Source organism: Pygoscelis adeliae, unplaced genomic scaffold (genome assembly GCF_000699105.1).
Source record: "Pygoscelis adeliae isolate BGI_AS28 unplaced genomic scaffold, ASM69910v1 Scaffold62, whole genome shotgun sequence".
Lineage (NCBI taxonomy): Eukaryota > Metazoa > Chordata > Aves > Sphenisciformes > Spheniscidae > Pygoscelis > Pygoscelis adeliae.
This window is the reverse complement of record NW_008824401.1, coordinates 2,114,657-2,138,191: the sequence shown is the minus strand read 5'-3', so window position 1 is coordinate 2,138,191 and position 23,535 is coordinate 2,114,657. Positions and strand designations below refer to the sequence as shown.

General features: G+C 37.6%; 1 protein-coding gene across 1 annotated transcript; it reads left to right on the top strand.

The window, feature by feature from the left end:
* Positions 1 to 834: 834 nt before the first annotated feature.
* Positions 835 to 23,535, top strand: CMTM4 (CKLF-like MARVEL transmembrane domain containing 4). Its single transcript, XM_009320308.1, has 4 exons — positions 835 to 855; positions 10,953 to 11,129; positions 21,472 to 21,570; positions 22,483 to 23,535. Exons 1-4 carry the CDS (start codon positions 835 to 837, stop codon positions 22,654 to 22,656), a joined length of 471 nt encoding a protein of 156 aa, XP_009318583.1. The 3' UTR covers positions 22,657 to 23,535.

Here is a 23,535-nt window from a genome sequence, read left to right as displayed (position 1 = left end):
TTATTTGGAAAGCTACCTTCTTTTCTTGTAATCTTTCTGGTAATGCCTTTTGTTGATGAGCTTCCCTAGTGATTTAATTATCTTCTTGAGATAAGAAGACAAGGAGAAGGACTGGAAATTCAAGAGGTTATGTTTTTCTTGTAACATAACCAGTATGGGAGGAATCTGTTATTTCTGATGCAAGTTAATGCATCATTTTGTCAAATCAACTTGCACACTTTTTGATAAATCATAATCCTGTGCTCAAAATTGCATTTCAGAAATCTCTGCCTTGCTTCTAGACCTCAACAAATAATTTTGTACTGAAATTTTGTATACAAAGAGTATACACAATGAATAGACATCTTAACAGTGGGTCACCTGCTGTTAACTCCATAGTGGTAGTAGTTGCTACTTCTAAATTAGAGCTGGATTAAAAAAAAAATTTTTGATTTTTTTCAAAAATAAGTCACCTGATTCTCAGATGATTTGTGTAGTCAGTTGTTTCCAAAACATGGAAGTAATGTTTAGGTTTCCCTGGCACTTGTACCATCAACTCTTCAGAATATGGGAGGAGGAAAGCAAAAACTGGATAACACCAACCTGATGTAGAGTACGTGTAAGAACGTACAACCATGAGTAGAGGAAAGATGGGTCAAAAATATTACTGACTATGGGCAAAGAGGTCTTAGAGCTGGCATAGCACTCACCCAAATTGAGAAGCCCACGCAGTATGCAACAGCATGAATCAAGTAATGCAGTCTTTACAGTGACAGGTCTCAAGTATTGTTTTATTTCATAGATGTCCAGGATGAAATCTGTACTCACGCTGCAGTATGTTACTAGAATGGCACGATGCCTGAAATGTGGCTTCAGGTAGGCAGAGTAACTTCTAATGTTTTAATCTCACTGTGTGCAAATTAAACTGGGAACTATAACTCTGAGTATCACATTTCTGACTTCTGTATTAATTGTAATTAAGGCTCTGGTATTTAATGCCTTAGCTTGTGGAAGAAGATGATGCATTTTTACCCAAACAAGTGTCTTCAGTTAAAATTTTTTTAACATGAAACGATATTTAGGTGTTGATGCTTGAATAATGTCTTGTTCAAGATGCTTCTTTAAATTTCCTTTAGCTTGTATGTATGTTCACAAAGTGTTCAGCTTGCAAGTGAGCTGAACTTGTTTATGATAGTTCCCTTCATTACCGTACAGCTTAAAAGTACAGCAACCATGTGCCCGGTATGCAGAAGTATGTTCTGTGCTTAATCTGGAGTTGCATATGGTGATACTTCTGCTGTAACTTTCACTTAAGCTAAACATTGTTATTTTCAAATGCTATAAATCTGCCAGTAATACAGCACTACTCATAACAGTTCTGGCAATTTTTTGCAAAATTATGAATCAACTACAAGCATTTCCATATTAGTATTTTTCTGTACATTTTAAACTGAAATGTTCATGCAAGAAAGCAACAAGCATGGTTGTGAATATTATGAAATACTTAAGTTCTACAAGCCTTTAATAGCCTTCAGTAACTTCTGTCTTATGAAATTATTTTCATGCTAGGAACTGCTATTGCTACTTGAATGTTGTGAATGAATTAATTAGTTGTTTAATTATATACTCTTCTAAAAGAAACATTGTTGCATTTAATGCTTAGAAACTTTTTATCTGCTGTAGATGAAAACTTATTAAACATTGGGATCTTATATGATTTTATCACTTAGTAACGTTTTCAAAGTATTTTGGAAAAAGTGCTCTTCCAGAATTATAGGATAGTGTCCTAAGTCTTTGGGATGTTCAATATGTTTAGTTCGTGGTGGTGGTACAGTAAGAATAGTGACTGAGAAGGCGAAGGCATTGTTGCCAGAGTCTTAGGGCTTTTGTGTTGTTAACAACATTTTATAGTCCTCTCTTTGCAGTGTGCCAAGTTTGTTTGCAGTCTTTAGGCAGATCTGTTCTTGAGTTATAAAATCACGAGTAGGTGGATTTGCAGTTATGCAATGCAAGTTTGTGGGCTCTCATCTATTTTGGATGAGATACTACTGTATAACGCTTCTAAGACAGTCTAAACAGCAAGACAGGCTTGAAGGTTTCATGCATTCCCCAGTACAGCTGGCAGCGCTCTTTAATGTTCTGGCCTACATCTATTTTTTTAATGTTCTGTTTTACCAGTATGTCTAGACTCTTTTTGCCTTTTAAGGCATGGCATCTAAGGGGGCCTTCAGATTGCAATCTTGGGAACGTTGGGATTGCAAGGACATTTTGCACCATTTCCTTTAAACAAAAACAAACTCAAAAAACTTTAATGGATTCCTTAGGACTACTTTAAGTTCTTGATTGTTTTGTCATTAAAATTCCTTTCTTGTTTTAGTATTTGTGGGATGTTTGATGTTTACTCATAATTGGGATTAAATGGGGTTTTACAGGATACAGACTGATTCTGATAGTCTTAAAATAGAACTTTCGCTGTTTAAAATAGCCTAACAGGCTAGTTAAACAGGAGGCTGTGCAGATCAAATACTTGACAAATGTTATGAGTGCACGTTTACCTCTTAAAACCAATTAATTTATCCTACTGTTTGTTACAGATTTACAGTACTGTGTTTTAATACTGTTTTGACTAGCCAGGTTTTCAACACAGGTTGGCCTATGAATGTGAATGGGAACACAAAGCCGGTCCAAAAGTGTTGATTTTTCTTTTTTTTTTTTTTTAAGAGCTGAGTAGAGAATTCTCCTAAGTGAAGCAATAGCCAATTTTTTAAAATTTTGTTTAAAAATCATATGAACGCAATCTCAGTAACTTGCTGTGTTCCAGCAGAGAGCGTGTGTGCAGCCTGAAGACAAAACTACGATAACTATTTATCCATTTTGTTTAAATAGCAAAGATATGATAAGTTATGAGTTCTTACAGCTTGACTTAATAGAAAATACTAGGAAATGGACTGGAGAGACGATACTGTACCCTTGCTGGAAGATTGGGGATGGGAAGTTGGGCAGTGTGCTGAGAGACACCTCTCCTGGACATCCTCTCCTGAGCATCCTGCACAGTTGTTATTAACAAACTAAGAAATGCTGATACAAAACTAGTGACTTTTAGTTACACTATTAAATTAGTCTTCAAGAAAAAGAAGACTTACTAATGGTTTTTATGGAAGCTAAGTTGTATCTTCCCCTGCCTTGGTGACTGAAAGTGAGGTTTACTGAAGTTTCTTTAACTCAGCTGTTAAGCTAGATTTTTTTCCCCATTTTGTTTCCTGTAGTCAATTTTTACTCTGTGTTACTATTGTAGTAAAGCCTGCATGAGTAGGACTAGCAGCAAATGGGATTAATGAAAAAATATTTTATTCTCCCCCCTCCCACCCTTTTGCCCCTACTACGTGCAGCTGGCAGTGGCTGAGGAAGATGCGGAGGACTCAATGTATGCAAAATTATATTTAGTGCAGCACTGAAGAAACGTGTGATGTTTTTCTGTCCTATTTTTACCTCACTAAGAACTTGATATGCAAATGCTAGTCAAATTGTGATAAAATTGGACTTGAAGAAACTTAGTTGAGTAGTTTTAATGTTTAAGAATTTCCACTTTTCTGTTATGTGTGTGATTGCATATGTGTATGTATGTGGCAGCCCGAGGCCACCTTGTGCGGAGCAGCGCAGCATGGGTCTGGTTACTGACGACCTCCAGAATGAGCTGTGTGGGAGTTGTGCAAACCAGGGCTTCACAACTGTCTGCATGTTCAATTATTCCTTTGAATACTAAAATAGATTTACTTTGAGAACAATATAAAAGTAATGTGAAAAAAAAATCTTAAATTATTTAGCGGTAACAGGAAGAACTATGTTTTTTCTTTTAAAAAAACCCAAACCATAAAATATTTCCATACTGTAAAACACTATTTGTTTAATGATATTTGAACTGGAATTGGTTTTGCATTTATCTAGCAGGTAAGAACGTTTGTTGTGTAGGTGTGTCCAAGCAATAAGCAAAACACTGTACTAATGCATAGTTAGCAGGAAATAAGTCACTACTTCATGTCTGCAGCTTTTTTTCGTTCTAGACTCTATGATTAAGTTCACTTTTGAAATTGATGCATTTCTATTTTAGCCAGTTGAGAATCTCTTCTGTTCACCTTAGTTCAGTCCAGTTAAATTTTTTTTTTTTAGAATAAGTGTTAGTTTTGATATACTTAGTGTTTCAAAACAACTATCATTCTGTTGTTAACTTTGAATGTTCGTTACCCTCGTTCTTAAATATGACCCTTTCTCATAATATGCCATCAAAATGTTTCTGGCCTCAGAAATATGTTCTGTATTTAGAATTGGTCTTTTGCCTAAGTTAAGAAAGGGAAGTGAGCAGTAGCTGAATCTTTCAAGGATTATAGAAAACTGCTGGAGGTGGCAAAAGATCAGCTGATTTAATAAAGATTCCACAATATTTAATGTGCTGAAGCCTTGCCACGTTATATCCCAAAGGGAACTAAGAAATAATGAAAACTTAAGGATTGCAGCTACATGTAAAACCCTAGAGGTGCAATGAAGATCTGAAATTTAAATATTCTGCTATTATTTCTGTAGTCACCACCAAAACCAAATCAGAGTTGAATTCAGAAGACTAGTTAAGTTTCTCTGGATTTGTTCAGTGTTGTATTTTGTGCCATTAGAGCACAATTTAGTTTATCCAGGGTGCTGAATCACTGATGCTTCTTAAGCTTCCCTCTCTGGTAAGCGTCATTTTCCTAAGTTTTCTATCTTGTAAGAAAAGTTTAATATTCATTTGTGATTTAAGGCTCCTTGCAGTCCAATTACCAGAGTTAATAACACATTTCTTTTAGTCTTACGGATGCAGGCTAGGAACAGGCGGGAAATCAGTCATTCTTCTGCTTAGGGTAAAAGATGGTTTCCTGCTGGAGAAGCAGGACTGTGTTTAAGCCATATGATCCCAAATATTCGTATCTGTGCCAGCTGTTTTAGATGTGGGGAATGCATGTGCTTTGCAAGGAATGAGACCCACTTGGTTTCATACATTAAGTTGGGACTGCTGGGCCAAGTAAATGAGAACAATAAATCTAGATTTTAATTCAAGAAAGTTTAATGTCTTCAGATACTTTAAGTGGTATAAAAGCAATTTATTTTGTGCGTATGTATTCTGCTGTACCATTAATTTAAACAGTCTGGATGTAAAAATGTCTTGGTAGTGTGACATTCTTACTAAAATTCTGTGGGTATTTTTCAGGCAGAAAAAATGCTGACCATTTTGTGGTTTTTTGGAAATCATGTGTAATTATGTCATTTAACCACACAATAAGGCTTTCTGTGGTAACGTTTTAGATAAACAGGAAAACTCTTTTTTTTTTTTAACTTTGTTTTCATTGCAGAACTGTCTTTTTATTTTTAATGCAAAGTTGTTTGATTATTTTCTTCAAAAATAAAACACAACATGTTCTGACAGGAAAAATACAGTATTAGCAACCTCCTAAAAGCTCTCTTTCAGCATTGGTGCCTGTCATAGCACATTTTCTCCATTTTGGGGAAATACAGTGGTTTATGTCTGATGTGCCTGTGTTGCCAAGAAAGTGATGTAAACATACGGCATTTACATAGCCCTAAGGCAGATGATTTCTTCATTAAGGGCCCTTTTCCAGGGGAATTTACAGGAAAGTTGAGATGAATACAATAATGGTAGGAGGCTAATGTGGCTAAATTAAAGCACATTGGATCCCAGTATAGAGGCTCTCTTTCAGGAATTAAATGGCCCTAAATTGTGGTCGCTTCAGCCCCTTCCAGTGAGGGGCTGCTTCACTCTGAATGGAGCCTTTATGTGGGGGTTCAGTGCTGTTTAACAGAAGGAAGTGCAATAGCCTCACACTGTACCCAGGTTATCTTAGCAGTCCTCAGTGTCCCAAACAATAAAATTGGATAGTAGTTTGACACTTTATTCCAGACAAAAAGCACAGAACATTATTGGGAAATACATCTCGTACTTAATCCTCTACTTGGAGATTTTTTTCTTCTGCCTTTGCATTATGTGGTGGTGGGAGATGAGGGATGAAGGGCGAGGGGAGGTTTGCTCCATCACAGAGTTAGAGCTGTATTGCACACATTGGGCTGCAAGTCTGCGCAGACCCAGATCTTTTCTCAGCTTACCCTGAAGCTCGTTCTTGTTGATCCTGCTTTGTCCTGACCAGACTCTTGCATCTCCTTTGTTCAAGAAAAGGTGGTATTGCAGGTAGCCTAGGATGCCTCTGAGTGGACCTGAGCATCCAGTACAATAAGCAGATATTTCCATCATGACAAAGTTGCTTATTGACACAATATCCACTGTACTTACTTCAAGAAGAGTGGAGTAGAAGGGAAACCAAAAGCAACTGTTAAAGAAGTGAAAGATAGTAATAAAAGGGAGTTATACAAATCTTAGGGCATTGGAGGAATTAGGGTGGAATAGAAAACTCTCCAAAGTACTCGGTGCGGAGAAAAACAGATGAAAAGGTTTGTTTCGTGTATCAGAGGAAACTTTCTCTATTGACTCTGCCTAAGAAAGCTGTAGTTGTGTCATTTGTGGGAGGCAGCAGTAATTCATGTAAGAGGAGATCTCTACCACTTTCAACTTCTCATTTTTTCTCAGTAAACCAACCTTGAAACTTCTGCTTGTGGAAAAACTTGTCAAAACTCATCACCCTAAACTGAGAAGAGGCGTGACTCGAAAGTGAGGGTTGCCTCCTGCGTTGGGCAAATGGCAGTGTGCATTTTGTTGGCTGAGACCTGTGCTCTGATAGGATGCTGGTTTTTTGAGGGTTGTTGGTTTTTGTTTTTTTTTTAGCTAGTCCTGTAACTACAATCATGGAAGGCAGATGCAGGCCTAGATAGATCTGGTCTCCTGATTTTCCAAGGTAGTGTTGGTGACTTGTGTTACAAAGCAAGAGCAAAGCTTTAGCAGCTGGGGAGTGAGGGTTTTTCTTTGCTGCAGCTTTGCACCTCAGTCACGTGGGGCAGCATGAGTCTCTGTGCCCTCAAATGGTGTCTGGATGGAGCATGGAGGCTTCCCAGGAGGGCTGGAGGGTCTTTGTCCTTCCTCCCTCTTCCCAAGAGAGTGTGCATAGCCAATGTGGTAAGGCAAGGCACCAGTTTTATCTTGGATGTGTGGTGTGTCAGAGGGAAGAGCATAGGAAGCTCTTGGAGAAGTGACTTTTTAGGTCTTTGAGGCTTGGTAAGTTGTGAGCTGCATGTTGATTAGCTAATTCATTAGGCAGTGATGGGTGGTAGACAGGCAACGGAGATAAACTTAGGTTAGAAAGAAGATGTTTTCATTATAGTTACAGAGCTCTGTGAGGGAACAGGAGAAAATGATTAGTGCTAAACCTGCACTGAAGTCCCTCAGAAAATACGCTGGGGTAGCTGAGACCAAGACTGACTTTTGGTCTGTCTGCAGTTTGTGGTGGGGCACTCTGGGGGCACTCTTATGATCACATCAGTCTGCTTTATGGCCATGTCAATCAAGTGGTATTCTGGGTGGCAAAATTGTATTAATTCACTACCTAATTTATATAGCGTGTCTCATAAATTATCTATTTCATACATTTAAAAATGCAGAGAAAATGAAGCATTTTTCTTACAATGTTAACACGTTCTTTTTTTTAAATTAACTTGATCACTGGATGAACCACGGCCTTTGGCAAGCTGCTTTGGCTCATGTTGCAGCATTTACACAACGCTTTTAAGTAATGTAGCTGTCTGAGTAAGTCATGGGTTTGATTTTTATAATGTATTTCACTTTCATTTCATGTGTTCAGAGTAGTTCGCTTTTTTATTAGAAACAAAATTAGGTTAATCTCTGAGTGGAATGGCCAGTGAAAGCAGCAGTAGTGTGTTTTTATAGAAGATGCACATTACTTGCAGTTAATTGGAAGGGTGCTTCTGGCAAGTTTGTAAATGTGTAGGAGGACAAGATTACCCTGATGTTTCAAAGAGGAAAATATTTCTTATTAAAGACTGAGATTTTTTTTTTGTGTGTGTTTGCAAAAAGGGAAGTTTCTGTGGGAGGATAGCTTTTTCTGATGTGGTGATTAATTTGGATTTTATTTTTTGTCATAGCGTTCATTGTGAGACAATGTACGTTAACAGGAAGGTATTATCTGTAGCACTGGTAGGACAGATAATCTTTGAGAAGGGTTAAATATATTTTTATCACAAGAAAAATGGTAACACATTGGAATCTTGCTTGAAGTACAAAAGTGTTACAAATAAATTGTATGCATGGGAATGTTCTCCTTTCCCTGTCCTCCCAACCAACAAGTGTTCAGGTGTCCTGATCCACTCTGTGATGGTAATACTTCTGTTAATAGTCAGTTATTGTGCATGTTTCCAAAACACAGCCTCCACTTTGTGGCCAGAATCTCCATCATAAACTGAAGCAATTGAGGTTTTCTCCCAGCCTTTCTGATAAACATATCAATAGACTTGGGCTGCCACAGCCCGGACCACTGAACACTAATGCCGCTGCACGTTACTTAAACTGATGGCACATCTTCATCTTTACTTGCATTTGAAATGGTTTGGGTTAAGTCAAACCTAAGTGTACACAACTAACACTTTTTTTTCTTATAAGGGTGTGTCGCAGGTAAATGTCTTATAATTTCTTAAGGGATAAAATGAAATCTTAAGGTAGAATTGCTCTGAGGTTTATTAATTATTAAATCTGAGCTTGGGAGTATATAAGTAACGTGATAATTAGAGTTCATTTCTTCAAGCGCCTCTTCAGTGCATAATTTATTTCTAATGCTGTATGCAAGAAACTCTTTCATCTTTTTTGAGCTTTGACTGCTAAGATGGGTACGTTAGCCTTGAAGAAGCAATGCTATCTGGTATGGAGAAGAGCCAGTGTAAGATTTTTTATCAGCAAAACAACAGAGACTCCATATGCCAAGTAGCAGTTGCCCAGCATAATGATTGGCGTGCCAGAGTTTTTGGCTCCTTCAGCCTAATGTTGGTGGTACAGTTCAGAACTGTTTGTATTTTTAGAAAATGAACCTAATATTGTTTAGGCTTGTACTACAGTATTTCTAGAGAATATTGCAGAACCATTTCCTTTAAAAGAATAAAAATTTTAGAAGTGTCATAATATATCAAAAATAGTGGCAAGAACAATGGACACTTTATTATATTGGAACATCTGAAAGTTGAATTTTCACCAGCTAACATTTAGCATTAATACTTGATATTGATCCTGCTTGAAACAGCTAAGATTTTTAAGATCTTTACTTTTTTTTTTAATTGTATTCAGTGTCATCTTCTGTTATGAGGCTTGTGTTCACAGAAAAGGTGGACTTCATTACATGCTAATACTGTAAAATGAAGCTGTGTTCTGGACAGTATTTTTGTGTGTGTGTGTCGCTGCTGAAATCGTAGTTTGACTTCAGTTCTGGCTTTCTGAATGTTCCGTTTCACTGCATATTCTTTCTTTCTTTTTTTCCAAAGCTATTCAATGTCAAAGATAAAATCTGAAGTTAAGTGTTTAGTCACTGGGTATCCATTCAGAATTTGTTTGATGTGAATTGGCTTGCTCTATTAGCTGGCAAAAATTAGTATGGCATATGCTCTCTTAAAGAGAGTGTGCTAAGTGAACTGTGAGAGACTTTCTATCCAAGTGTGAATTTTTTGATTAAAACTTTTGCTTTGTTTTAATCCATTTTAAAACTTAAATTAGCTACTGTATTCTGAAGTATGTGGCAAACAAAGCATGCGGGGTATTGTCCTTTACTTAGAATTACTGCTGATGCTAGTGCCTAAAATGGTAACTTCTTTCAAAATCCTTTTTCTTCATTTTGCTTGTTTTGTTGTAAGAGGTAAAGACAAATTAATGGATGAAGCATAAAAAGTGCTGAAAGAAAGTGTATCTGCAAAACACTGAAATTGGCAAAGAAGAATTTAGCAGAAATTGCTTTGAATTGTGGCTTCTGTCAATCTTTTAAACTTATGTTTTGTTTGTGCAAAACCTTTAAGTTATGTATGGAATATTTAGCTCTGAGGAGGCTATCCCCCAGAGTTCTTCATCCTCAAATTGAAGAGACTTATGGTCTCGTTAGAATTTTGCGGCAGAGCAAAAAAGTGAATCCTTTCTGAAAAATGTAAGTGGGTGGGGGGGTTGTTAAGTGTATAAGGTATAAGGGGGAGCTAATATTGGTGTATGGTTTTTATATATTTGTTTTGTCCATTGGGCAGATTTTAAGTACAGTGAGTTTCACTGTTTTATCCTAAACAGCAAATTAAACTCCTGTCTTGCGAAAGTCTGCGTTTATATTAATTCTACCAAGATACTCGCTGAATTCAGTGTGACTAACCATTATCCCAGTTAGATGCATGTGTTTGCAGCACCAGGAGTTTCTTCTTAATCTATTAGCTGCTTGTTTTATTGTATTTATTAGTAAAGGAATGATAAAATATGTTTTTATAGGAAATACAGCCTATGATGATAAAAAAAAAATGAAAAGAGCAGGCATTTTTGGAGGCTGGTAGAGATTGTGAATCTATTCTATTTTGAATTGATTTAGATCTCAAGTATATTAATACTATGTAATTGAGCTTGAGGCTGGCCCAATAGACAAATGCATTCCATCTTCAAGTTTTGGAATAGCATATCATGAGTGAAAAATGAAATAAAATGTTTGAGGTGCCATTTGCATATTAAGCCAGTGGCCTGAAGGGGTTTCATGCCTTTCTGGGTGTCTCAGTCATTTTGATGTTAGACTCCTTGTAATTTTCCTAAAATATACTTTGTTGAACAGGAGATATCCAGAAAGTCTTGGCATTAATTTGCTTTTGTTTTTGCTCTTTAGACACTGCCCTGTTATAAACTAAAATCACACATTCCTGAGTGTAAACTGATCATGTTCCCAATGGAAATTTCAGGAATACTTGTGGCTATTTTAAAAATGTGGAAATCTATTTATATTTTTTCTACTTGTTTTTCTTCCTAGGTTTTGGCACTGATTGCTTTCATCTGCATAGAGACCATCATGGAATGCTCCCCTTGCGAAGGCCTTTATTTCTTCGAGTTTGTGAGCTGTAGTGCATTGGTGGTTACTGGAGTTCTGTTGCTTATGTTCAGTCTAAATCTTCACACAAGAATACCGCAGATCAACTGGAATCTTACTGTAAGTTCATATAAATCCTCACTCTTTTAAAGATAGCTGCAAATCTGTTTTTAAGTCTGGTTTTTGAACTTTACTTTCTACTATTGTTTAAGATTGTGTTGAGTTCTTTATGCTGAGTAAAGTATACATTTTACTTATATTTATTTTGAATACTAACAGCAGAATGAGCTTTGAAATGTAGCAAGATTAAACTACATTAAATAGAACTAAAATTGTCTTCTGGTAGTCTCTTTGGAAGGAAAAACTTCCTGCTAACGCCAGCAATTACTGTTTGTGGATGAAGTGGATAAAAATGCAGCCTGTAGTCATTTAACTTTGACAGATGCTGTATTTACAGTAGCCCGTTGTTCTCTCTTAAGCTGTTTTTTATATTAGGACAGCCGTGCTACATATATTTTTCTTACACAGATTAATACAATCATCGGGTAGTAATGTAAAAAATTATGTGCTTTCTGTGAAAATCAGGTGTTTTGAATGGCTTACACACATAACTATTAAACATGGACTGGCAATGCTTAATGTGTTCTCAAATACAAGGAGTTTTACGAAGAGAACTGCTGGCAATGCACATTCCTTTTGTACAAGTCTCTGTTTCCATGCTGTATTATGAATTAAACTTTCAGATTGGGTTGCATAAAAACAGGTCACAAAATCAACATATTATTCACTCCGGTAAAAGATCTGTCAGCTTCAAGGACAATATTTATATCAACTTCTTTGGACAGTACAGATACATATGTGCCTATGTTCTGCTTTATTTTGTAACAGTAATTTTGTAAGTACTGTTGGAGACCAGTCCCAGAGGCTTCTAGGCTTCTGTGTGATCTTTTTTGTTTGTTTGTTTTTAATGTTGCAGTTTGCACATTGGCAGTAACTGTTTATAAGCCTAAATGACTTGTCTAAAATGAGACTGCAATGTGGAATTAGATGATTCTTTGTACCCTGGGGATGCTTGATCTGTTGAGAAACTCTTCCTAAGAGTACTTGGTAGATACATTGGATGGACTGAGAACTGTGACTGGTAACTGTAGGTGGGGGACATCCAGGTGGGCTTGCAAAACACAACCAGTGGAGCCACTGGAATGTTAACTGGGTTGTCTTGCCTTTGCTCCTTTTGACTCCATTCTGCCAGTATTGTCACCACTTATCTTTGTGGCAAGCTGAAAAGCAGCAGCTGCAGAGGGAAGGTAGTCTCTATTTCTGCTGCCAGCTTGATTGTTTAATGAGCATCACAACAGCCTGACAGCTGATAACAGCAATTGAAGACCATCCTTTTTATGCCACACAGTTCTGTACATGCTAGTAGGATGTACAAGAGCATGATAACAAGTGTGTAAGTGCATCAGTGTCACATAAAACACGTGATGGTTTTGCTGGTGTAATGCGAGTGGTTTCACAGTGAATGCTAGATCTAGCTTATGGTCAAAGTAAGTTTGACCAAGACTTTTTAGCAAGAGACCATAGAGTGGTATACATGGTGTCCATGACTGAGCTGAAGTTGTATCTCTGGAAGAGTCAGTTCAATGACTTCGCATACCCTTGGTTCTGTATGTCTGTACCTTTTGCTCTGTTGTTGAGCCCTGTGGCACACTTTTACTGCCTACCAGAACACTTTGACAATATGTTGAACATAAGTACAGAAGCCTAAATGCAGCTCTCTGCCTTCCCCCCCAAATAATGCAGTAGATAGCAGCATGTAACTGCTAGGTCCTTTCAGCCACTCTGACTTCTTACAGTGACAAGAATTGCTGCTTTGAGTGCAGCGTTATTTGTCTCTGCATAGCACTCTGTTAGAGATCTTTAGAGAAAAGAGGGCTTAAAAATCCAACCAGTTGTGGTGTGGTTTGTTGTGGGGTTTTTTGTTTGGGTTTTTTTTTTTTAAGTGAAGTATTTTGGTTTTTAGGGCAATGGTCACACTCTGAACCCCCTACGTAAACAGCATGGAGCAACATGACATGGTCGGAGTTCAACCTGAAGGGCAAATGGAATACACTGCAAATGCTTTTGCTTTAGTTCATACTGCCAAATCAACAGAGGTAGAAGTAAATTGTCATGATCTTGCAAGTCTCATTCTTTTAGTTATGTACTGAAGATGAAATGCTTCTTCCATCATTATACCAAAGATCTCTAACAGAAGTGAGAAGATAACTGGAAGCTTCTGACTTCCATTAACTGATGAGACCATCCTTCTTCCTGGTATTGCTTACAGATTTTAACAATCATTAGTCTGAGAGGAATGTGGGAGTATCTTCATTATTCAATAGCTGTAGTCTGCTGTTGCATGTACAGAGTGGGAGATCGAAGGCTGCTGATAAAACACCTATGGGAGATTACTTTGGCAAAGTTAGCAGGAAATTTAAGAATGTAGAGTGGTGGCTGAATTTTTTTTGGCTTATTTTGGCATTTTATTCTTTAAAATGTAGACATATATTCATACATTGTTTGCCTTTTTCAATATTTAGTACTTTCCTGTGTTTTGATGGTTATTTTGATAATTTTGCAGCCTCTGTATATGACACAGTTACCACAGGAGTTGCTTTCTGAACGACAGACTTTCATACTCCGGAATGCTTTAGGAGGAAGTCACTCCTGCTTATGTATAAATTCATTAATATGCATGCTTTAAAAAAAAAAGTATGACTTTTCACAAGGGAAATACCCATTATAAAGTCTCAAACTTTGCTTTTAGAAGCTGTGTGAGGAGACTGTTACAGTGCTTGAAATAATTTAATAGTCTTAAATTTAGGAAGACTTTCTTTAAACACAGCACTGGTACAAACTTCCTAGGAACCATTTGAAACCATTTGCTTTCAAATGATCCCACGTACTAGAAAATACCAGGCCATCAACTGCTATTGTCCAATACAGGATTGTTTCCTTTAGTACTTTGCATTAGAAAGAAGTCTTAATTTTAATATTGTGGATATTGTCTGATGTCCACTACCCCTGGTTGGAATGAAAATGTGGATCAGTATATACTAGCATCTAACAGATATGCAAATTTACTAAATTTTTTAAAATATATATTTTTAGCCATTTGGGGAAGAGAGCTTTGTTTTGATCCTAATTAAAGACTTGCCAACCATTTTCACATTTTCCTGAGGTAAACATGAAAGAAACATGGAGATGGTGAGGTCAGAAAAGAACCTTGCTTGGGTGTGTTGGAAAGAGGCAAGTCTGTTACAATAAGATGAAAGAACAGTCACTTGTCTGTGTTGTGCAGCACGATCAATATTATGCAAAAATGCAAAAGCTGGGGAACCTGTCCGTGGAAATTTCCATTTCCTTTATGCTTCACGGCTCAAAGGGAGCCTATTCTGCAAGGAGACTTGCAAGTGGAATAGGGGAATGAAGGGCACACCACAGCAGAGATTCCTGCTTAACTGATGAGCTGCTGCTCACAGTCCTGAGGCACAGGACTGAGCACAGTACAAACTAATTAGAGTTCTGCTGGGCCTATTAGCCTGGACTCAGTCCTGCGGAAGCACTGCTACAGGGAGGAAACATGAGGAGTCAGGTGTGTCTCTCTGAAGACACAGATCAGTGGTCGTGTTTTGTGCTGCCTGAAAACTTATTTCATCATCTTTGCGGGGTTGGGGTTTTTTCAGTTGTTGCAGCAGTGAAACCTTGGTGTGTGTAAGCAACTGCCATTGAAGTAGTTGGCAGAAAATTTGATGTGGTGCCAGAATGACAAACTCTCTTATGCCAACCTTGGCTCTGAAGAGTGCAATTACAAAGCTGTAGTTCAAAGGCCTTCACAGGGCAATCTTTCTTTCTTTTATTTATTTATTTATTTATTTATTCCTCTCTCTGTTTTGAAAAAAACATCTTGGTTTTCTTCAGCTTGCTTAGCTGTTGAATGAGAAATTAAGTAAGTCATCCTTCAGTTTTATGTTTACTGCTGTCAAAATAGCAATACGTATTAAGGATAATAATGAATATTTTATAAATTTTAAATTGTCAGAATTAATTTCCTCCGGGTTAGTGCTCTTCATGGACATTTGTTCTCATTTGGTGCAGCATGGTGTAAACAATGATGCATTATTCTGTAAGAATACAAACACAAGTTTTAAATATGAGAAATATTACATGGTTTGGTAGTTATTGCTAGTAAGGTCTGTTGCTTTGTGACAATAACTGCTGGTCCTGTCTCTGTGCAGGACAGCTCATTGGAAAAACATGCAGGGAAAGGAGTGAGGAGCACCTAAGAAAGAACTGAGAGGGAAATAGGCAGGTGATCTTCAAGAAATTAAAATGAAATGGGGATTGTAGAAGCATTCATTCAGGAATGTGTTTTGTCATTTACAGCAGAGTTACTACATCTAACGCAGCTTGTATTCCAACTCAAAAATAGTTAGAAATAAGAATAAAATCATATGAATCTTGGTTTTGAGGCTACTTCTTCCGTTTCTTCAAAATCGTAGCTTGTCCCTGACCTTTTGGAGAGCTGGCTAAGGTTTTTGAAAGTCACTTGTGTTAATTGAGGGTTTTTTACATACTTTGCTTGAGATGCTGGAAATAGAACTGATTTCCAGCAAGTGCCAGACACCTGGGACCAGATCAAAGAGTCTGAACAGGAGCACCTGCAGATGAGTGCTAGAGACCTTTGGGGGCTGCTGTGTGTGATGTGGGACCCACCGGGACCTTCAGCCCTGTGCGGGGGCCGGGCAGCATAGCCTCATGTTGTGAGATGGGCCGTAAGATGTCTCTGTTTGCACAGCGTGATTCCAGCCCTCTGGGTCACCAACATATTTCTGAAATCGTTGGTCACAAAATATTATCTGGGGGAAGCGATGCTTATGTAAATCTTGGAGTAGCAGAATCTAGCATTTGAGTAAAGGCTCCCATACCTATGTAAGCCTAAATAAATGAGAAAGAGATGGGAATTAATGCTCATACAGTTAATTCTGTTCTTTCTACTTAGGACTTATTTTTGCTTGAGAAACCATGTTTCCAGTTTTAATTGTGGTGCAAAATGCTCATACAATGTTTAATAATATGTTTATAGAGTAAAATTATGGGAGTTTGACCAGAGGTGCTTGGTTTAGAGGACTGACTGGTATGTTTGTAAACTTGATAGCTTCATATAGAAACAAGGGAAAAAGTTCCCAAACCTTGCAAGTAAAGTACTGGTTGGAGGAAAAATTTGGGACATCGTAAAAAAAAAAAGGGAGGGGGAGGAGGAGAAAAAAAAAATCAATAACCACGCTTCCTCTCCTTTCCCCCGCCAACTGAAAAACAAACCACCAAAACCCAAACAGAGCTAAAAGGAAATGTTACTTTGAGCTCTCTCTTTTGTGGAAAATAACCTGGACAGCAGCAGTCTGCTAACTTCTGTCACCTTTTGTGACAAAGGCAAGCTGTTGAAATGTGCAGGCTTCTTTTCCAGATTACATTCATTTAGCTACTTTAAACTCCATCTAAATGTAAACTCTTGGATTTCAGAAAGCAAATGACAAAAGCAACCACCAGTTTAAATGTCCTATTTTTGTTTATACAAATTACAATTGCAATATGGCACTGTTTCCCTTTTAAATAGTATCTGATCACTTGTGCAGTCTCTTACTTCACCACGAAATACAGGGTAAAAAGGCAGAGCATGTATTTTGATTAAATGTCTCTTAAAAGTTTGCATGTGTGAAGTCATGGACAGTGATGGATAAAGGCACGTGGATATTACTGACACCTCTGAGCATCAGAGCCAACTCCTGGTAATATACCAAACTGGAGGACTAAACAGAAGCTTTCGAAGCTGATGTCCCTTGCAGCTTTCAGGAACTACTTAATGGGAGTTTTCAGGTCTGTTAACAGACCTCTCACAGCACCAATTCAGCTTCTCCATCCTTATTAATCCAGGAACCATACCTGCCTGGACCCTTAAAAATGAAAGACTGTAGGATGCTGTCCACTTTTCTCTTCTAGAGTTTCCCACCTTTACAGCAGAATCAGCAGAACAAAAACCTCCCCCTGTCTATTTTAGTATAAAATACTGTCTTGGCATAAACCCATCTTCATCCCCAAGTTAAGATGCCTCCTCTGCCTTATGCTCCTTCTGAGTGGGACAGAGAGTTGGTAATGGCAGTAGCAAATATATGTCCTTGGATACTCTCCTTTGGACTAATAGGACCATTGGTGACTGAACAGAATGACTTGCAAATAACTAGCAAGTGACCAGAAGTCAGTCTTTCATTTTTAAATCATTTTGGGAAGGAGAAAGGGAGCAGCAGCAGTCTAGAGTGGATTTGATTCAACTCATAGATTTTATTCTCTGTTACGGATGGCAGCTTTGTACAGTATTTTATGGCACAGCATACTGTCTCATGAGGTTGCTGTAATTTCAGCAGAAATTCTTCTGTGTGATGTGGTTTTTACTTTGTCTATAAATATAATAGCAAGAACTTCAGCTACATCATGGACAGATTTCAAACGGCTCATCTTTTTTCAATTAGTTTATTCTTTTTATTGTCACGATTATTCATTTTCTCTTACGTGGAAAAAAGCTACGTTATTTTAGGGAGTGTCTTTTACTTCTTGAATTCTTGCTGTAGTTCATTCCCTTTTGTTTCTGCTCTGACTTCTTCCAAAACGGTGGTATTTTTTCTTTTCTTATCTTTCTGCTCTAAGTAGTAAGTACCACATTTTGGATTAAAAAGCTCCACCAATATTTGCATCTGTGATGTTACCATTATATGACAACGTTACTGATAAGTGTCATTGTTCCTTAAGCTCCAAACAATCTGATCTGTAGATATGAAAGACTGTGTTAGTTTTAGGTTTTTAAGAAACCAGCCTTATTGTATGAATGTGAATCAATTATTAATTGCATTAAAAGGTTTTGACCTAAACAGGGAAAATGGAATTGCAGAAATGAATAAATTGGAGCTTCAAGATGGAATCAAGTCTTCAGATTTGAATTGGTGGATTCTTTGCAAGGAGACATTCGATATTCTTTGTAAAGAGTACAATAAAATAAAGTGCCAGTGAGGATGACAAAGGTTCTAACACACTTGCATCTTTGGTTTTCTGGAAATATCATGACAAAGGCACCAGCAGTCTAATTTCAGCAGTATTTCATGTTCTGCGGTATCTCAAACTTCATACAAGAAGCCTTCAAGTCAATTTGTGGCATGGAAATAGATGGTAATGTCTGTCATGTTGTGGATAGGTCTAGCTGTCTTGCTTATACTATTCTCCTTTGGCAAGATGATCAAGCTGACAGATTCAAAAAGTCAGAGGTCAGCAGGATTAATTAATATGCACATCTGACCCTATAAATCATAAAGCATTATGTGTCATCCACTTAGTCTTTAAGTATGGTACTAAAGAAGTACAAAATGTGTGTCTGAAAAAACAATCTGGATTATAGAAGTGAAAAGGTACAATATTAAGCACATCTTTGGTTGTTCTGGTGGTTAGCTCCCTTACAATTAAAACTTACTTCGTTTTGAATATGACTTTTGTCTTAACTTTGCAGCTGTTAGTTTTGTTACACTATTAATTTTGTTGTGCTTTTCTATGCTAAACTTTTAAAACAGCTAGTATTCTTTGATTATTTGAACACCGGAGTCTTCATGTACACAGCTCAATCTTTTTAATATTTAAAGCAGTTTAGGTTCTCTGATTCATATTATGAGAAATTTTTTCCTCCTTTCAAATAACTTCTGTGGCTCTTCTCTGTACCCTGTCCAATTTTTCAACATACTTTTAAAAATGTGGATACCGGAACAGGATGCAGCATTCCAGTGTCCCTTGCAAAGGTAAGATTACCACCTTACACCTATCGTGTCCATATGTCCAAAGGAATGTATAAGTGCTTTTTCTCCCTTTTTTTTGTCATGGCATCACATGTTGAGATGCTTACCTACTGTAATTACGAAGTTCTTCTGAGTTATTTCTTCTAGGATTTTCTCTCTGTTCTGTAGGTCATTCCTGTAGGTGGCAAATGTACTCTGGTAGTAAAATACACAACCTGACCTTGGGTTGAACTACCTTTTTTTTAATTATTCAAGAGCATAGCTGCTCTCTCTTCAGTATTTAGCTTCAGCATTCTTGGTGACATACATATGTTTACTCTAGAGATATGATGAAAATGTTGAATACTATTGAGTCTGGTATCTGTTGTCATATATAGTGAGTCTTCCCCTCTAGTGAAAAAAGGTTTGTACAGATGAGAACCACAGCTCTTGCGGGCAACCCCAGAAGCACAGTTAGAGCTGCTAAACTCAGAGTTGGAGAGGAGGGTACTTGAAGAAATTGTGAAATGCCATTTATTTTCTAATATCTCTCTTTCTTAAATTTATCTCTGCAAGGCAAGAAATTACAGAATTAAAATTGCAGTAACTATTTAATAAAATTCCAATGTTGTTTGATGCCGTAAGTACCAGAAAACATCTATTTCAGTGAGCTTGAACAGAGATAGAAAGTATCTCTGTAGTTATACACTGGCAGGTAAAAAGATGGTAGGAGTTTGAGACCCACAATTTGCTTTTGTTTCCTATTTGGTGAGACAGTTTGGGTCTTACTGGGCTCATGAAATCTGAACACGTGGGTGGAAATAGCAATGAGCAATGGAAGCCTCTCAGATTTCTTGGGAAAGTCCCCCTTTTAGATGAGGATCAGGCCACAGTGATGCATCATGCAGTTTATCCCCAGGTACACTCAATTTTGATAACCAGCTGTTGCTGAGTCAGTAGCCTCAAAATAGTTTTCCCTGTGAATAACACAGTGCCAGAAACTCTGTTTTTACAATTCCTTTCTAAAGCATTCTCAAATAATGGCTAGGAAAACAGATGTTTTGGGGGTGGCTAGATGACAATGGTCTTTTCAAAGTCTTTGTGCTATGTAGCTGGAACATAGTCATGGGATTCATACCCAGGGAGTAAGTTTAGATTTATATCTTCAGTTTTCTAAGCCTGACTACTTACAGCACTTTACAAGAAGCACTTTTGGGGGGGAGGGCAGAAATTGTGCTTGTAGTAAGTGGAGGAGCGGGGACAGGAAGTGAGCCTGACTTGCATGTGAAAGAAGAGAGTCAAGTAGAACAAATTTGTCCTTGAATTCTAATTAAAGAGTGGTGATGGGATTTTCTTTTAATGGTGGGACTTGGCATGTTCAGTGTCTTTTTGTTGTTGTTTTTTTTTTTTTTCTTTAACTCAGAACCGTAAGTTGCACAGAAAACTTGTCTACAGGCTTTCTTTCAATCTCTTTTGGCTATGGTAGTATTCACCTCTGACTGATCTCATGTTCCTTCAGGGTATTTGTGCTGAAGTGCCATTCCCTGATTCCTCCACCCCCTTCCTTGCTCCCTGATTTCACCTATTCATTCAGTTATCATAGTAGTCTGTTATTTCCTACATCTCTGCAATGTATGTATAGTGCAGTGTACATACGTATCAAATGTTTCAAAAAATTGTGAAAGATGCCCTGAGTAACATACTGAACAGCTAGTTCCTAATGAATCTAGCACTTTACTACTTCTATTATTTTAAAGTCCTAACTTTTGAATTTTTTTCTTCGAGTCTGATCAGATAGTCTTGTATTGACAGAATTATTCTTGTGCTAATAGCTGCCATTCAGAATTCTTACTTATGTTCCAATGATACGTTAATGACCCTGCTTTTTGTAAGGCATGGCAGCATATTCATCTGAATACGAAGTGACATATGCAGCATATGTATAACTGAATTGCATGTTGCCTGTCATTTTTCTGTGCTTGGAGCAAAGCAAGAATTTTCCCTGAATGTAGGTGCCCCTGGGGTGTTGCTGTGCATACGTTCTAAAATGTCTGCTTGAAACATCAACTTTATGCAATAAATACGTAAAAAATCCCTGTATTCTCACAATATGGGCAGCTGTTACAGAAATAGCGTAGGACATGCAGTTTTCTACAATAAAGGCCTCCAAGAATTTGTAGTAAAATTCATGACTGTTACGTGGGTAGTGCATGGAGCACTGTTGTGATGTGAAAAATAACAAAGGGTTCCTGGAGTGCTAAAGCTTGATATTCAGGTTACTTCAGCATCAGCTGAGGTAGAACAGCTTTACTCATTGTTTATGCTGACAGTACTTTTCTAATAAACCCAGTAGAAATTGAGGTAACGTGTCCAGAATCTGCACTGGTGCTTTATATGTACTTGCTATTTGACTTCAGTTCACAGACTAACGCACACACATGCTACATTTCCTGTGTAATAATCTTTGCCTTCTCTTGTGTAACTGATAAAGTGCATAGAAAGTGGGAAAGTATTGCTACAGTTCTTGTTCTAACCTTCTATTTCATCACTTCTAATAAAAGCAAGCAAAGAATCATTGTTTAGTAATGCTAATGAATTTATTTTTTTAGGATCTGGTCAACACTGGACTCAGCACTTTCTTCTTTTTCATTGCCTCTGTAGTACTTGCTGCTTTAAACCATAAAACTGGAGCAGAAATTGCTGCTGTGGTAAGAATTTGAACTTCTTATATATGACTTATCTTCTATTAAAACTAAGAATAACTTTTCCCTCATGTTCATTGAATACTTCTGTTGCCTTTGCCACCACAATTTACTCCTAATTTTACAGTTGGCTATATGCTAAATTCTGATTTAGAAAGTATTGATATCCTTTGACTTGTTTGTCTTTAGGCTTGAGGCAAGAACAAACAGAAAAATTACTTGCAGAGAACACTTTAACAGTTGAACTTGCCTAGCTTAGATGATACTGCTCTATATTGCAAGCCTACGGAAAAGATAGAGACAAATTCACAAGAAATTGGAGCCGCTTACACATAATTTGCTGAATTCTTCTTGCTCACTACAGATCACTTTTGTTCTGTGGAGTCAGTATAGTAGTACTTCAAGATTTTAAATCTGCAACAGTAAGGTCAAGCAAATTGATTTTGTGCTTGTACTCCCCCCCCCCCCCCCCCCCCCCCCCCGACACTGAAAATCACACAACAGTTCTGCAGAAGCATATAGGAAGAACTGCAAATTAGCTCCTTCTCCAGGCTGATGGTCTGGACTGGTCATCTGTCCTCTTGTCATTTACTAGCTATTACATGCACCCTGAGGAATGAACTGTTGGATGAAGAGCTGTTTTCTTCCTTACAAGAGGTTCTTCTATTGAAGTTGCATTGCAGGATTTAATTGTCATGTTTGTAGACAGAGAACTTTGTTTTCTGGGATCATTGATCTTAGTTGCTTTTGCAGATTCTCTAGTTCATTGAAGAAGAAAAACAACATCAATTTTACAGGCCATGAAGATTTGTCAGTGCAAATGAAGTAGAAAACCAAGTTTCTGAGGAATTTGTTGTGAAACTACTATTGTTCTTGTTTTCAAAAATTGTCTTTGACAATTCTTTCTACTTCTTGTAGATATTTGGTTTCTTGGCAATGGCAGTGTATGCTGTGAACACATATTTAGCTATTAAAAAGTGGCGAATGAACAGCAGACAACAAAGTAGTCGGCAGACCAGTGATTACATACGTGCTCGGACAGAATCCAGAGAAGTAGATCATCGCCCTGAGATTCAGCGTCTGGATGCATGAAAGCAACATTCAAATGGGACTGCAAAGGGAAAAGAAGTGCTTAACTCCCTCATGGAATAAAGGGTTTTTTCTTTATTTAAGGAAGAAAAGGAAGATCAGACGGTGGCAAAGAATGCCCAGCCCTACATATGTGCAGAGATGCATTGAGTCAGCTGTTGTCATGAAGGCAGTAAATATTGGTCATTCAAAAGCAAGATCCATTTAAGACGTCCACATATATATACATATATTATATATCTTATATAATATATAATATATATGTTTTGCAGTATGTTACTGTTTTGGATTAGCTGCACAGTACTTTCTTTCCCTCTCCCAAGTGCAAGCTCTGAATATACGTGTTCTGCCACTGTTTCTTCGTCTATCGTAAACACTAAGACCAGCACTACATTGCTTGGTTAATGTAAGAAAGAAATCCACCAAAAGTAAATTTAATACACGCAAAAAGGAAGTGAGGGGCAAATAGCAATAACTTTAGCCATGTATCGTGTCCAACAAACTCTCTGTATCCATCCTTATGCGGCCTCAGCCGTGCAGCTCAATTCTCATCCGCAAGATCTCCTGCAGTTTTACTGTTAGTGCACTGACATAGGTGAAATGAACAGCTGTTTCGCATTTTTTGGTTGATGGATATAGTGTTGAGATAGTTACCCTATGGGTGACTCTGAAATTGCCATATTCAGTTCATGCATGGCCTTGGCCAGATCTGAACTTGTGCAAAATTAGCATGTTTACTGAATGGTCACCATAATGCATCAAGTGCAAGTATGTGGTTTTCTGCTAATGTTGGGATACGTTCTTTTTTTCATTCCGAAATGGGAAAAGAAACGTGCTTGGGAGGCAGGGTGGAGAAAAGGGGGTTGAGGGGCACAGTAGAGA